The sequence below is a fragment of the Lampetra planeri genome, chromosome 10 (genome assembly GCF_965212315.1).
Source record: "Lampetra planeri chromosome 10, kcLamPlan1.2.h2, whole genome shotgun sequence".
NCBI lineage: Eukaryota > Metazoa > Chordata > Hyperoartia > Petromyzontiformes > Petromyzontidae > Lampetra > Lampetra planeri.
Window position 1 is genome coordinate 4406333 of NC_136116.1, and position 16771 is coordinate 4423103.

General features: G+C 44.9%; 1 protein-coding gene across 2 annotated transcripts; it reads right to left on the minus strand.

Annotated features, from left to right (window-relative positions):
- Positions 1-701: 701 nt before the first annotated feature.
- Positions 702-13667, minus strand: LOC144720870 (spermatogenesis-associated serine-rich protein 2-like). 2 transcript variants are annotated; one of them, XM_078597968.1, is made up of 13 exons: positions 13589-13667; positions 11663-11771; positions 9727-9806; positions 9168-9276; positions 9021-9070; positions 8274-8643; positions 6937-7167; positions 6173-6308; positions 4500-4558; positions 3465-3574; positions 3098-3200; positions 2786-2979; positions 702-2597 (listed from the first exon to the last, which is right to left on the minus strand). In XM_078597968.1, exons 2-13 carry the CDS (start codon positions 11685-11687, stop codon positions 2007-2009), a joined length of 2058 nt encoding a protein of 685 aa, XP_078454094.1. In that variant the 5' UTR covers positions 11688-11771; positions 13589-13667; the 3' UTR covers positions 702-2006. The 2 variants fall into 2 exon arrangements, with proteins under 2 accessions (XP_078454094.1, XP_078454096.1); XM_078597970.1 differs by having other exon boundaries at positions 11648-11771; positions 13589-13666.
- Positions 13668-16771: the final 3104 nt, after the last annotated feature.

Sequence of the window (16771 nt, forward strand, 5' to 3'; positions counted from 1 at the left end):
ATGAATCCCTGCAGTCACGAAAGCTTTAAATCGAAATTTACAGTGCAGTAGTTTCACTCACACCAATACGGAGATAACCCGTGCAAGTAAGTAACACAAGCCACTGGTCATAATTCGTTAAGTCATTTATTCTACCATAACCATGCAAGGCCGAGAACACCAACACTGGTCAATAAAAAGTACAAGACAGTACTTTCCCAGGTAATAAACAGTACCTTAACGTTGCCTCTTTTTGCTACCATCAAAGATTAGCTTCAGATCCAAACAAGGACTACATCACCTTTTGCTAAGGATTAAAGTAAACGATCGGCCATCATCAAGAGAATGAATGAATAAAAGAACGAAGCAATGAAGATACTGTAAAGACGTACAGCAGCACAAAAAACAGTAATGTAATTGGAAAATTCTGCTACGTCATGTACGCAATCAAAAAAACAGTAAAATGTAAACAGATCCTATGTTGTTACATGCGATTCTAATTTAAATGTTAACATCTTAGTGGAATAAAATAAAGGATAAGACCTGGAAAACCACCAGGCAAAAACTAAACTTTGAAATCTGTTACACTATAAACCAGGGCTACTCACCAAACAAGTCCCCTACCACAAAATAAAAATCATGTAAAGGTGTCAACTACAAAGTTGGAACGCAATTTATTTCACTTTGCATCCTCAACAAATCATTAAACTGGACTAAAGTAATTGCACACAAATAGTGTCAAGATTTTTATTTTTATTGCCAAGGGTTTTTCGACAACAGGTCCAAAGACCCGTCATTTCTCCTCGGCTACGTAACTCCCGACAAAGTGTGCAAGCTACGCATTTGTCAGCGCACGTCCTTAAATGTCAACGCCTGTGCCCTTTTGTGGCACATGCAACACCCCTCCCCCACCCTCAGTTTTACACCACCAGCCTGAATGGTCCCCGTTTCAAAATGATTAACATCACAGATGAGAAGGTACCCCACACAACACGATACGATTTTGTATTTTAAACCACGTGTTCATTTTAGAAAGTGCTTGTTTTCATTTTGAGCGGACCCACAATTCTCCAATGTCGAAGGCTTCATAAAACTAGTCTGCTAACTACTGACAAAGATGACACCGTAACACAAAGTAGAAAAGAGATATAACCAATGGACGATGTGCCGAACGTGATCTTTACTACGAGATGACAATTCTGCACAAGGTTGCCAACCGATGGCACCTTTTTGGACGCATCAGAGCAGCCCACACATCTGTTTGTGATAAGGCCTTGTCATGCAAATAGCACGCCAGGCATACCCTTGTCAACTTCGCGTGTTCGCACTTGCGCATGCATTTCATTGCCCAAATCAAATCACCTGTAGCGAGGTTTACAGCACGCACAGATGTTGCACCACTTATAAACCGACAGTTTTATTGCAACAAGATTAGCGTCAATACTGAAAAGATGTCATGCTTAATTTAGTGCTCGTGTTTTCACATTTAGAAAAAGAAAACGTCATCAGTTTTTATAAGCAACGAATTTTACAAGAATTGCTGTTTCCGTGGAACCGCAGCCAGCGCCACGATGCTCGACAGAAGCACGTCACAGTGGTCATCGCGCCCCCCGTCACACACTTGCAGCCGAAACCTTACTTCTGTTTAAGGAACGTCAGGAGCCAACACCAACAGCATCACCAGTAATAACTAAACAATGGCACTATACACTGCTACCTTTGGTTCTTACGTTCCATTTTCAACATCGCTACATATTATAAACAAACATTACAAGGCACATTGTTTATGCATAGGATTCGTTATTATCCTCCCATTGTTTTAAGCTTCCTTTTATATATAGTTCTCTTTTTACTCAAGGTACTAATACTACTGTAATAAGTAAATGACTGTGAGCCACTTTTGGAATGCAAATTAAAGCCCAGAGAACTCTCTCATGTTTCATTTGTTTTTTCACAAAAATCCGTAAGGAACATCAAAGTATCCGACCGACACGTGTAAAACAATAACACTTGCCACTCGAGGCGACCTAGCAACCCCATTCATCGCTATAACCTGCACGCCTGTCTGGCACCTCGGGAGCCGCCACCCCATTCTGCTGCAGGCTGCCGCCTCCGCATCCATCACGGAGCGGCGCTCTGGTCGAGCTGCCCGCCTCGGGCCTGTGTCTTGGCTTGCGAGGCGGCAGTGCCACTTCAGACGGCCTCACTTGGAGCTGCTCTTCAGCCGAGCCATCTGCTCTCTTGTGTCTCTCTACTGAGTGTTTTCCCCGGTGACCCTCGGTCACCTTAGGGCGAATTTCTTCAGTTCGTTTCGTGTGCTGGTTGCCGTCCAGGGCACGCTGCGGCTCGCCAGGCCCATTCTGTGGCTTGCCCTCAGTGGCAGTGCTCGTTTGGGACTCGGGCTTCATCTGACCTTGGCTTCTGGGCCGGTCTCTTGGCGGATTTCTTTGGTAGCCGGAGCCAGGCAAGCCGTCCTGCCGTGGGGGAACGTTTCTTGCATTCCGTCTAAACCCTCTGCTGGATTGAGATGTCCTCCCTCCCCGACCACCATATTGAGATCCATTGGGCTCCTGGAAGGGAGGTGCAGAGCCAGGCTTCCTATCAGTGGACTGGGCAGCCTTGAAAAGACAAAAAAAAAGTCAATTACAAATTTAATTAAGAAAACCATCTTATAAGCTTGTTTTACATTTTAAAAATAAATAATATATGGAGGGAGTCAGAGGAAAACATTGCATTATGTCCAACAATTAATAAAGCCGACGATATTATCTCACAATTAGGTGTAAAAATGAAACTTAAGCATTACCCCTTGTGTCGTGACGGAGCCATCGTTTCCGGTCGCTGGCCGAGAGGCATGGGTTCTAGTACCCAGGGGCAGACTAAGTAGCGGCATTACTGGGGCAGAAACATCACTGGGGGTGGTCACGGGAGTTACACTGGACTGCGAGGACACAGAGTCACTCCTGGGCTTAGACGCGACGCTGTTCTTTGGCGGACCCACTGCGAACAAGAGCACACAAGGTCATTAATGCCAATGCAATGAGAAAGAAACAATTCCAATGCGTAACGTTGAGTTATGGCAATTGCCGTTTGTAGGACGCCACAAAATGTAACCTACCTTCGCCAAAGGTTTGAAGAGCCAGCTTCATGCTTTCACAGTCGCATACAAATCGAAGGGTCTTGCTCAACTCTTCATCGTACTTCCTCTCGCTGACAAATTGCTGTGAAGGAAAAACATACGTGGAGTTTAGCACCAAACGATCGTGAACCGATCGTAAAAAAACAGCAGTTTGTAAAAATCAAGAGGAAATATATTATTTATCCCAATAAATAAAACAAACTATGAGGTTGTAACACAATTGACACGAGTAATCAAGCAGTAAAAACTAATCTGCAATATACCCTTGTGAAAAGTCTCCAATTGCTCAATATACAGTTTTCTAAGCACACAGTCCAAGTAATGACGAAGGGAAATGTCATCATACCTTTATGTCGGCTCTGAGGCTTGCGAGCTGAGCCTCCGACATGCGCACAGAGTTATCCGTGCGTCGCTTCAGGTCTCCCGCCTTCTCCTGCCTGGCCTTCAACAATCTTACTGTGCACTCACGGAAAAGCAACTTCATCAGAGAAGTGTACTTCGTAGGGCCACCAGTCACTTGTAAATAATGATTCGTGGGGCACTGCTATTTTCACTAAATTAAATGCAGAACTTTACAATGTACAATGTCTACCTTTAGGAGAGTTATAAAAAACATGTCCTAATTTTTACAAGGATAAAAAATAGAATGTTTTCCACTATGTGTAGGATTTGACAATGGTGTGCAAGGATAATCTGCGACCTATTAATGAAACCGTTTTTTTGTTCTTTTGTTTCGTGTTCGAATAATGCTGACAAGTTATGAATAAACATATTTGAAAAGTCTTCACCTATTGACCTCTATGCACATAACGTTTACACATTTATATCATGGTTTACAGATATACTTATTACAGGTGAGACACATGTGGGTATTGTAAATACAATGGCAGAGTCAACATATCACCGTTCACTTTGTTTTAAAATCAATGTTATATTCTGCTGTACTGAATGTGTGGGTTTTCGCCTGGTCTGAACACCGAATGAAACAAACCGCTGCCAATCACAGAGATGTTTTCTGGACAATATTTGGACAGTCTAAATGTGAGTATATGCAATAAGCACTACTAACAGCAAGACAAACACAGAAGTCACTTTACAACTGGTTGTAAGTACTGTGCTATGACAAGAGAGGTGGTCCTTGTAAGAATTTTAAGGCCAGGTTATATATATCGCACTGGTTTTAAAAGGAGGCCATGTAATGTTCTTTGGCCTTTTATTTTTTCATTTTGCCACAGAAAACGAACTTTGAAACGCGACGCGATAAATCACTGTTTCAAGCAACCGTTATCTCTTGGGGGGCGGCACCACAGACACAGCGAATTGGGTTTCCACAAACCCTAGAGCAGATTACGAAAAAACAAAAATGGCCGAGTGAACTCACTTGCTTCTTCCTTCACCTTGTCAATGTCTGACAGGAGAGAGACTTCCCGATCCATCAGGCTGAGAACGCGGCACAAGAAACATTCAGTAAACAGTGACATTTAACAAATTGAAAGCCATGAAATTATATATTTGTATGGGTGAAAAATAAGCACCGTTTAAAATGAAATTTTAATCTTCAACCATTTATGTATATTTTTGTAGAGATTACAAAATGTATCGCATAGAAAGAAAAAGATCAATTCAGATGAATGAACCATGAAAAAAAAATTACAGCCCTTTTCTCAATCCACTGCCGTATAAAGCCTTGCCACCCCATTTCAGTCACAGGGGTTGTTTGGCCATACTTGACCACCCTGGCCTGTGGGGGTTACTAAAGCAGGGGTGGGGGTATGCCCAGCTCAGATATCACTGACGACTGACGTTAACCATGGCTGAGAATCGAATTCAGGTCGGCAGATCCACTGCAAGTGCGCAAACTACAGCGTCACTGCTGCTGCCCCCCACGCAAATGTATTAATGGTAAATTATGGAGTTGGGTCTCATGCATCCTTCCACTCTGTAGACTTCTCCCACTCTGTGGACGTGGTTTCAATGCATAGTGCTGCAAATGCTTTATGTGATTGCCAGGTAAAAGGTATAGATTCAATCATTTACATTTGGAAAAAGGAAACTACGTAAGAATATCTTGATTTGAAGCTTTCGTGACTGCAGGAATTCATACTCTTTGGTTCTTTCGGTCTTTACCGAAAGAACCAAAAAGAGAACGTAAGAATAATTTTCCGATGTGAAAAAGTTCCAATAACCATTATTCTAACAACAAAACGTCTGAATGCCTTCATGGTAGACTGTGATGGAGGGGAAAATTGTCAAATTCCAGCTGTAAATATTCTTAATATCAATTCACAACAGTGAAAACCAAACCCAAAAGCATTACAGTGAGAAAATGGGTAATTGAAGGGGGAAAATAAACTGAAAATTATCAATCTAAAGCAACAAACGCCTGTTATAAAAGGCAGCCAATAGTGAATGACTTGCGAGAACGCTATAAAGTTACACTGCCAAAAGCAGATATTTAGTTATACTGGAAACACTGTTTGCTGTCATCATAACACAAACTCGCCAGTGTTTCTCACTGTACTCTTCAAACATTAAAAAAGTGGTGGCCTCCACTCTGCAGAAAAGCATGACAAACATCCTATTAACCCAGTGCAGGATCAATAAGCGTAAACCTCTGAAAATTCCTATCTTCAGCAAATAAGAGCTTTGAATAAATAACTGCTTTCATCTCTTTAAAATAATAACAAGCTATTATTTATTTTAAAGAATTCCATTATTCACCTTTACAATGGATTCAGATATGCCACATATAGCTTCTTTAACAGACTGTTGAGGCAAATGCTGTTAGCGAACGCCTATAAAGGCCGACACGGCACACGAGGGGAGTGAATGGCCAACACCACACTCGGCCGCCTTTGTCTCCCTAGTGGTCATGTTTACACATTGTACCAGGAACTCATTTGAAGTTGAGTCGACCTAGGGGAGGGCCCAGGATCGGTTCAGATAATAGTCACTAGTGTTGACCATGAGCGGGTATTGAACCCGAGTCGCCGGGTTCATAGCGCAACGCAGATATGCAACAACCACCACCCCCCCACCAGCAGGTGTACACACCATTGTTGAAGCTCGTAAAAAGACGATTTGATCTTCTTCACAGATGTATCCATCTCTTCCTTCAGCAGCAGACGATAACGTGTTAGGGATGCCGTGCACCTCTGAAGATCCTTCACAGACTTCTCAATGTTGGGCCCTACGTGGAAAGTAACAGCAAAGCTTTGCAACACGACAGCACCACCATCTCAACATGTTCACGTTCAAGTCCAAAGAGATGGCAGTAACACAACACTTTGATTCACGTGTGTACAGGTACAGTCACCACTGGATGAAAGTCTCCCCCATTGAGAATCTCCAATACATCACCATGCTGGTCAGTTGCATAGGTGAAAGCAGGGATCAAATATTAAAATTTACAATTCTGTAAAGAGAAAAGTTTCTTGGATTCAGAGGCATGGAAAATCGCATGGCAAGTGGGAAGACAGCTAGAAATGCTGCCAAAATTGCCCAAGCTCTGTAGCTCTAAATTGGAGTGTTTGGTCAACTCAATCATTAAATGAAATATACATTGTAGTGTAGTACAGTGCAACATTGTGTTTTGCTGCACTGCCCTCTGCTGACAATGTAGCCCTGCAGCAGCCTACACCACCTGTGTCATGCACGGGGGTCAGCCATTCAAGCACTATCCACGCTCCAGCCCGCTTAGCTTCCAGGGTCTGACAAGATAACAGCACATTCTTTTTAACACTTTAAATCAAATACAACACAGCTAGTTCCCATTCCAACAACCCCCCCCAACTGGGCACCCTTGACAAGTTCCCTACCTGGTTTCTTGCTGTTGGACGTAGGATGTGAGAAAGGTTCTTCAGGAAACATAGCAGGCTGTGGATTGGGTGCGGTGTTGGCATTTCGCTGCGCAGCGCGGGGGCCGCGGTGCCGCCCTCCGTGTTGTACTGTACTCTGCCCTGTCTGCTTCGGGGGGGTCCGTCCAGTGTTTGGTTTAGGCTGAGAAACATCTTCCGATGTCTCGTGTGGCTCATCGTGTGCGCTCTCAACTATCGAGAGAGAAAAAAAAAATCAGTTTAATTGTCGATCCCGCACTCACCGATTCAATCCAGTCACTGGCTCACCAGCGGTCCAGTTGCCTCCTTATCGCTCCGCGATCCCTACTACCACAGTTACTCTTCTCATGAACTCCTGCCGAGGACTCCGTCTACCAGACTAATTGTTGCGACTCGTCCATGGTGTGCAAACACCAGACACTGCAGGTCAAAACAGTGCTTCTGCTTCTTTCCTGGCAGTTGCTCAACTTTTCTAATTCCCTCCCATCGTTTATTTCCCCAAGTTCTTAAGAAAGGCATTAACTCATCTTATAACACACCTGCAAATGCTCTTTGTTGCCGACCGCTTGGCATTTTGAGCCTTTGCTCAGAAATTGTGATTTTTAAAAAAAGATCCAATATTGGAGAAATCCTTGTAAATGATAGCATTTTAAGCAATGTTAGTGCTCCTAAAATCCTTGCAGCATTAGTAAAAAAAGCACAATTTTCTAAATATATTTAACTTTATATTAAAGTTCTGTCAAAAGATATCACAGCTTAGATTATGAACTCCAGTTGCTCATTACAGTTTAAAAGCAAATCATCATCAAATAATGCATTGTTATAATGCATATTTGGGTGCCATTCAATTTTCATATGGCCAAGTGAAGTTTTCGTTTTCTAGGATCACACCCTCTCAATTCGTTACTTTTGGTCTAGTGAAGGACTAAAATTGCCATTCTAATCAGTTAAAATTTACAGTTTGCCTATACTATGACCAAATTAATTTTTCAACTGTTGAGCAACCAGTAAATACCAAGTGCTTCAATTTAACAAGCAAAATAAATAAAAGCAGAAGTCGTGATGTTGAAAATAAAATAAACTTAAATTTTGAGTGGCTCTCAAATGTGTATGCATGCATAAAACAGAACAGTAACTTCCATATGTGGAAACAAATTGTTAATAGATTGACATATTTTTGTTTCCACATGTAAACATTAAAATACTGTTGTTTTTTTGCTAAATATACGTATACTGATTAACAATAAACAATACATCCGACTGCCTACACATGTTATCGGTTTAAACAAAATAAAAGTGTACACTGCTGCGAAGAACACCTGCATGTGTGATGTCCAGTGATCTTGGCCTTGATGAGTCCGCACAGCCCTCTTTGTCGAGCATCAAAATTTCGTCCATCTTTTCAGCAAGGCCCTCTGCGCCATCGCCGTTATGAGCACCAACACCACCATCAACCACCATCACTGCCGCACCATCAGCAATCGCCGCAGTACTGCCAGCAACTACCGCCACCTCGCCAGCAACCGCCACCAATTCATCAGCGACCACCGCCACTTCGCCGGCCATCACCACCATTTCATCACCGTTTTCTCCGTCGCGCTCTTCCTGCGGCACGGGCTCTGGTTCCACTTCTTCCCGTGCAGCCTCGCTCGCGCCCTTGCCTCTTCCCTTCTTCTTCTTAGCGTTGGGCTGCAGCGTGAGTGGGCATCTCAATTAGGGCCGACTCGCTCAGACTATTTGTCAGTTTTGTGGTAAGGCCAACTGGGCAGCAGCAGGACATAGATTAACATGTTTAAATTGCAAGACAGGACTTGTGTTTTTAACTTAAAATACTGACACAATGATGGAATTATAATATTAACAGCTGTTTATTGAAATATTTTTTGTTAATTTAAACACTTGTCATTTACATGATGAATAGTAATCAAGCATTTCACAGCTGCATATTGCAAACCCTCTATTAGCTGTTTAATTGCTGCATGCAAATCAACACTCATCACTTCCTAATACTGTATCGTGTGTGAATCAATTTCTTTCACATCTAGTGTGGTCTATAGAGTGCTTACCTTCTTTTTACCAGTGGTGTTCCATTCATTTAGCACCTCATTTGCACGCCCTGTAAAATAAATAAATCAGATTTCACAAATTGTAACTCATCGTAATCTCATCTGAAATATAGACCATTGCATTAATGAGTGTAATATAAAACCTACCGTCAACAAATGCTTGAACAGTTTTGTCCACACTGAAGTCAAATTGTTGCAGAACCAGAACGATTTCGTTGTTGCTCTTGTTATTAACTACCAAGCGCACCGCATTTATCTGCAAAAAAGAATGGGTCAATCTTCACATCGCATGCACAAAAGCACTCAACCTTTGTTACGGGGAAACAGCAGTGCGTACATTGGGATTATTTTACAGTCCAGCAGTCAGAATTGAGGCTGAACTTAAAAGTACAGGGGTGGCAGCCATCAAGGCTCTCAGACACAGTCTTCGTGGTGCCAAGGGGCGCCATGGTGGCGAGATGTTAATTGCCTCTCCTGGTTATACAGGAGGTCGTGGGTTAGAGCCCAACCCCGACGCCTGTACATTTGGAGTTCGAATGTTCTCCCCATAGTCGTGAAGATTTTTATCCGGGTCCTCCGGTTTTCTCCGGAGCCTTATCTGCTAAAATAAAAAATAATTTAGTAGTTTAAAAAAACGTTTATGGTTTCAAAGAAAGCGCCTACATATTACAATCCGCTCCTCTTATGGGCCAACTCCAAACCTCACCTTCTCCCGTATATTCTCATGTCCGCCGGACCGAGCCATCACTGCCTTGGTCCTGGTGTCAAACTCAACACTTGATAAATCTGTGAACAAAAATACAAAGCAACCTGAATGTCTATTCATCCCAATCCAGTTCAAATGCTGAATTGGAAGTTACAATGCGAACATTCAAATATCACCGTTTAAATGCTATTCATGAAATTTGGTCAGCTGTTCAAACTTGGCATCAGCTATGTTAGCTCCAAGATTATATAATTTAAGAGTATAAGACAAAAAAAACACTTTTAAAATAAAGTCTTATTATTTAAAAAATAAACAAGTTCACGCTTATTATTCTCATCAGTTTGGAATTATGCAATGCGAAAGCAATTTCTGCAAAAACTACGATTATAACATTTGCACACAAATTATACACTGGCTGCATCATTATAACTTCAAATAAAACGCTTTCGATATCTTGCAGGAGAGAATAGGGGGGAACATACTTTCAAGAAGCCATTTTTGGTCTTGTGCCAAGTCCATGAACTTATTTAAATGCCAATGTCATGCTCAGTGCCAAGAGTCTTCAGGCATGCGTGAAAAATACCATAATTTTCAGGAGTAAGAAGGTTTGGAGGAATAAAAAGTTATAAAAGATTAACTTTTATAATTGCAAAAATTTGAATCTTATGTCAAAAAATGTTCCTCTCACTTTCACAACACTGTTTGACACTTGGATATAATTTTTCATTGGAATTGCAATTTTGGATTTGCTCAATCCTTATAACAGTCACCTACCCACAGTCTCAGCAACTTTATAATACTTTAGTATGACACAAAACAATGCCTATTAGTTACCCTGGATCAGTGCGTCACTCAAAGGTCCAATGGTAACCAGATGCCCCCCTGCATTTGTGCATTTGGCTTAAGAGGGAACACACCGTTGGCATAATTCACCTCCCAGGAGTGCAGGGCAGACGTGGAAGTTGGCTTCCTGCTCGTAGCAACTTTCCATTCGCTCATGAGGTCAAACTGCCTTCACTCATCTATCCAACTGAAATGCTTTCAGGATTGAGGTCAAGGCCAAGTCGAGCACTGTCAGCAGCCCAAACCCAGTTTAGCCTATGATTGGAATAACATGGACATTATTGGGGTATGTCAAAGGATAAGGAGCCAATCTCGGTTGCACATTGAGTTAACCAACACGTGGGGTAACAGAACCCCCCCTCCCCCCAAAAGCATCTCATGCAAAAACCCAACCCCAACAAGAGCTTGGGTCTAAACGCCCCCATGCAGGACGGACACTGCCGACGTGGCCACAGGGGAAGTGCTGCCAAGTCCACATCTGGTTCGGAGCTGTGCCCACTCGGGCTAGCCCCTCCTTTTAATTTTTTTCTCTCCACAGGACTGCCGCTGGCTCTCCACGTTACGCCAGCATTGCTAATTGCGAATGGCTGGGGCCCAACGGTGCACGCTTGTGGCATTTCGCCTGAAAACGCGTCACACCATTCAACGTTTTTTACACTTGCATATGCCACACATCTACAATTCTAATGAGGGTTCTCAACAGTCATCCGAACACAAAACTACGTACACATTCCGCACGCACACAATATACAAATATAGCAATGTGCACACCCACATACATTTCAGCTTTACCCTTAGCACGCCCTGTATTTACTCTAGGTCTCTCCTACAATAGCTTGACTCCCAGCTGGCTTTTAATGGATGTAAAGTATACAGAATACACTTAAGCAACATACGTCACACATTGACAGTAATATACAAACGACACACACCTCAATAGTTGCCATGCACTGAATTTATAGCAATTTAAAAGGGTGAGTGCACATCGCACTAGACTTTGACACCACCATCACTTTAGCTAAGTCAGCAAGCACGGAGGACAAAACACACAGTCAAAGCCGGGCCACACGTTTCTTACCACTTCTTCACGCACCTTTCCGGCTCTTGCCAATGTCCATGGCAGAGTGAGAAACTCCAAGCGCGGATACAGCAAAGCAGCTCCACACACCGCCGCGATTCCCAGCACCAAACAAATCCTGTAACTACAGCAAGGTCGAGAGCAATGGGTCATCCGATTCGCTGGTCATTTACCCACCCTCTCTTCACAGCTGTGAACTTGACCCATACATGCACGCTGGAACATCATTATACTGACAAACAGTGCATCACAACAACACAGTAAGTAGGCCGTGAGCAGCAAGACGATTTGACAAATGGGCAGATGCACTTCAGGGACCGTCGATGAAATTAACATTCTAAACTTTTTACTTTACCAGGAAAGGCCCCACTGAGCTATTGTTCAGAGCTATATACCTCTATATAGCTCAACGAAGTGGCTTACCACGTGGACAATTATTGCAGCCAATACTATAAACGAGTGTTTCCAAATGTGGAGGGGGAAAAAAAACCGGTGGACCCGGAGAAAAACCACGGGGAGAACATGCAAACTCCAAATATACAGCAGCTATTAAGGGACCGGATCGAACCCCCGACCTCCTGCATACCAGGCGAAGGAGTAAACATCGCGCCACCGCGGCACCCCACACATTGACTGTGGAGCACCGCACGAAAAAATTTGACAAAAGGAACCACGCAGGATCACAATGGTACCCCTCGTAGTTCACAATGGGAATCGTAGAGATTCTCACTGGAGATAATGCTCATTCCAGAAGGCCATTCGAATCGCACTATAGTCCTGGACGATCAGTTTTACTACTCGACAAAACGTACGTTCGGCCGACGTTCGAATTAGTCTTGTACTATCTGGGGTGGAGCACACAGTTCCTATCTTAATCTACTGAATTAGGATGCAACGTAAAGCAATCAGGTGGACTTTCGATCCAGCACTAATTCATTTAAATCTCTCACCGGGAGTCCGAATTATCCCTTTATCGCTACTACCGCGGTTACTGTTCCCGTCCAACTTAATCGATTCCTCCACGCAGATGAGGACTCTCCGTCTGGTAGACTCTTTCGTCTCACCCACACTATTGTTTTAGTAAAACGCCACGTTTACAGGTCACATCAATTCTCTTCCCAGCTTCCCTCGGCATCGCTTGCTCCACATTGGAATTCACTGAACATCGTTTCTCTCTCTCTCCGTTCCCCTGTAAGCTCGATTAAAGTGTTAACCTCATCTATTACAACTCTGATGGTGCTGTTTGTTGCTGGTCGCTTGCCATTTCTGGGGGGGGGGGGGGGGCTGCGATCAGCAACTCTGGGTTTCAGTTTTTAAAAAAAAAATCAGTTCCGAGGTCTAGAAATGGGTCTAGAAATGCACACGAGGAACAGCAATAAATTCGCACTGGCACCAGAATTCACATCGCAGCTTCACCAAACCGAAAGATGATGAACGAAACGACGGAATTCAATACAATACGGAGGACGTTAATCAGCAACTATGAGTCGAATGTTCCAGGTGACCAGAGGATGGAGATCGGGCACGGTGCTAAAAACATCGAGAAGCTACTAGAAGCGGCATGCAGCATCCGGCAGTAGGCAGCCAGGCCAATGCACACATCCAGATGAAGAGGTGGGCCCCCTCTGTCGCACTCATCTGGGTACCTGGGCACACTCACACGGCGGCCCCCCTACCGGAGGGGATAGGACAGTCGTACGTAACCCTCCGCTGCCCCCCCCCCTTCTCTCCCAACGTTACAATAATAATTCTCCCCAGCAAATAATTACAACTACCGCGCCCGCCTTTAAACTGTAACGTTCACGCTGTCGCAAGCAAGAGTTTAAACAGAGCAATAGCAGTGATCGCGCGATACTTATTGTAAACAATGATCGCGATGACTTGTCAATAACAATGGAAGAATGGGGGATAAGGAGGATGAGGAGGAGGAGGGATACGCACTGCAGGAGCGGCGCGCCGAGTCGAATGAGCTCAGCCTCCCGAGCGCGCGCCCTTCGGGTCGTGCAAGCGCCTCGTCTCGCGTTCCCATTGGCTGACGCGGGCTGCGCGCGCACCCCCCCCCCTTCTTCACATCCCCCCCCCCCTTCATATCCCCCCCTTCATATCCCCCCCCTTCACATTCCCCCCTTCACATCCCCCCCCTTCAAATCCCCCCCCCTTCACACCCCCCCCCCCTTCAAATCCCCCCCCTTCACATCCCCCCCCCCTTCACATCCCCTAACGTGGTCGTTGGAAATCGAGCGCGGGGCTGGGGGGGGTGTTTCCGATCCAGGAAAGTAACCCCCCCCCCCATGCGTACGTGTCTACCCACTGACCAATGAGGAAGGTGGAAATTTCAGGGGCCGGGCGGGTGGGCGGGCGGGCGGGCGGGGCGAGAAAGGGGGCGGGGGGAGGTTAAATATGATCACGTGACCCCTCCCCGAACGCGTGGCCCGTAAGAAAACCTCAGCGCCGGAAAAGGCACGTGACGGAGAGCGAGCAGCCAATGGGATGGCGAAAATAAAGGGGGGGGGGGAGACAAAGGGCGGCCGTATAAAATTAGTGGGACGCGACTTTTGTGTCGCAGTCGTGTCGAGCGCACTTATTGGTGATTTTTATTTATTTGGTTTAGTTATCAATACTGTACGTTCTTTTGTTGCGATATAAAAAAGGGTTGTCACCCAAAGACTACGACTGTTTTAGGAAATATAATATGCCAGTTTATAAATTGGTCATCAGACGTTCTTTTTTAAGGTTAACTCCGTGGTATAAAATGCAATCTATAACTTATTATTCACTCTAGAAACGCTCTCTATTTTCTTAATTAAATGTAACGCATCAAAGCGAGGGGAGAATGCCAGTGTTAGACAATGCTTTTTTCCCTCTGGAAAATAGTGAGGGCAACAGATAGGGCTCGAAAGAGATCAGGTATTAACTTTGAAAGTATTTTATGCCGTGACCCACTGCTGGAAGCCACCAATCACGGCTCTGCAATGCCACAATCTCAGAGGAAGGAGTAACAAATGTCATTTTTGCAGAATCTTAAAAGCGGTACCAGATGGTGTTCCATTTTATGTACATAAACCTATATCAACATTTGTATCGTATTACTACATTGATTCGATATTTAATTGCATCGAATAAGTAATTTTATAAATTGCATCTACAACTTTATAGATTGCGATAATTGGTTCTTTACCCTTCTATCTGGCAACAAAACTAACACCTTTTTTACAAGGAGTCATGTTTGCATAGACCGCAATACCTGCAGTCATAATACAAACAAAAGAACAGACCAGATGACGCCAAAAGGCGTCATCTGGTCCAACCCATATGAGACTAGGCTCTAAGGAAAGCTGTCTCTGGTGTGGATCAATCAACTTTAAGGACAGTGCACATTATCAGAGTTCTGTTCTTTTGTTTGTATTATGACTGCAGGTATTGCGGTCTATGCAAACATGACTCCTTGTAAAAAAGGTGTCAGTTTTGTTGCCAGATAGAAGGGTAAAGAACCAATTATCATATTTTTACTGGCAAATGAGGTTCCCATAATGTAGATTTATAGATTGCCCCTGAGCAAGATGGCGTTGAAATTGCATATTGAGGCCACGTGGTCGACCTCTCGGATCACGTGATGCGTATCCATCGCCACGCCCCCAGCTTGTTGGACGTGGGGTGGGGGATAGTGGGAGGCCTCGTATGTGACTTCCCCGCCGTTCGTGCAGCCAATGGGAGGGCCGCGTGCGACGCGTCTCGCGGGAGGGGGGTGGGGATAGGTGGGCTGGAGGGGGGGGGGAATAGGTGGGCTGGGGGGGAATGGGTGGGCTGGGGGGGGGGGGATGGACTGGGGGGGGGGGATGGGTGGACTGGGGGGGGGGGGATGGGTGGGCTGGAGGGGGGGGGGTTGGAGGGCTGGGGGGGGGTAGGTGGGCTGGGGGGGGGATAGGTGGGCTGGAGGGGGGGATAGGTGGGTTGGGAGGGGAATGGCTGGGGGGGATAGGTGGGCTGGGGGGGATGGGTGGGCTTGGAGGGGGATAGGTGGGCTGGTAGGTGGGCTGGGGGGGTAGGTGGGCTGGAGGGGGGGATAGGTGGGCTGGGAGGTGGGCTGGGGGGGGATGGGTGGGCTGTGGGGGGATAGGTGGGCTGGGAGGGGGATAGGTGGGCTGGGGCGGTAGGTGGGCGGAGGGGGATAGGTGGGCTGGTAGGTGGTTTGGGGGGGAGGTAGGTGGGCTGGGAGGGGGGGGATAGGTGGGGGGGGTCTCGCGCCTTTGGGGTTTTCCGTCATCGCCGCTGCAGTGGCGGGCGGCGCAGCGCTCGTGGCGTGCGCGCGCCCTGAGGCAAAAGTCACGAGAAACGCCCAACATTGCTCCACGTACAACACACACACATATATATACTGTAATATACCATGTTGACGTATCCCCTCATGACTGATGTCCCTCCTTACAATATACCTGTCTGGGAAAAACAAAGCCACGGGGCAGGCAATACTTTTTAAGACAATTATGGTTGTGGCATAAATCACTGTAAATGTGATCCCTCCCTGTGGCAAGGGTTGGTGGATCACGAAGATATTAAAATTACAAGCCAAGCCTGCGAGATGGCCAGTGTGTGTTCGTGAACCCATCTGTGCAGACTTCAGTGTCCAGCCCTCGCATGCCACTCCTAAATGTGGCATTTCGTAAGACGACAATGCTACAAAATAATAGTATATGACTATAGATATACATTACTTCACAAGAAAGTACTGTACCGGAAAAAAATAGTATTTTTCTAATTATGAATTTCCAGTGTAAATATGCGGTGTTAAAGTTGGCATAACCAACATCATTTTAGGTGAAATAAATAACAATTCGTTAGACGTTACACGAGTTAAACCCTATTGAATCGTCAGCAAAGCCTTGCGGATTAATGGTAAGATACTTTTTTTGTTAGTAAAAAAAATCCATTGGTGCGTCTATCAGCAGTTGTGACAACCAATTAGCATTCTAGACAATTCATAATCACGTACTTAAATTTAACCGTCTCGCAGAAAGTATCAATAAACTGATATAACTGTTAATTGCCTTTTATCTCAACCATGGCGTGTGTGTATGTAATGCTCACGACACACTCAATGAAATGCCAAGTAACAGATATGGTGCA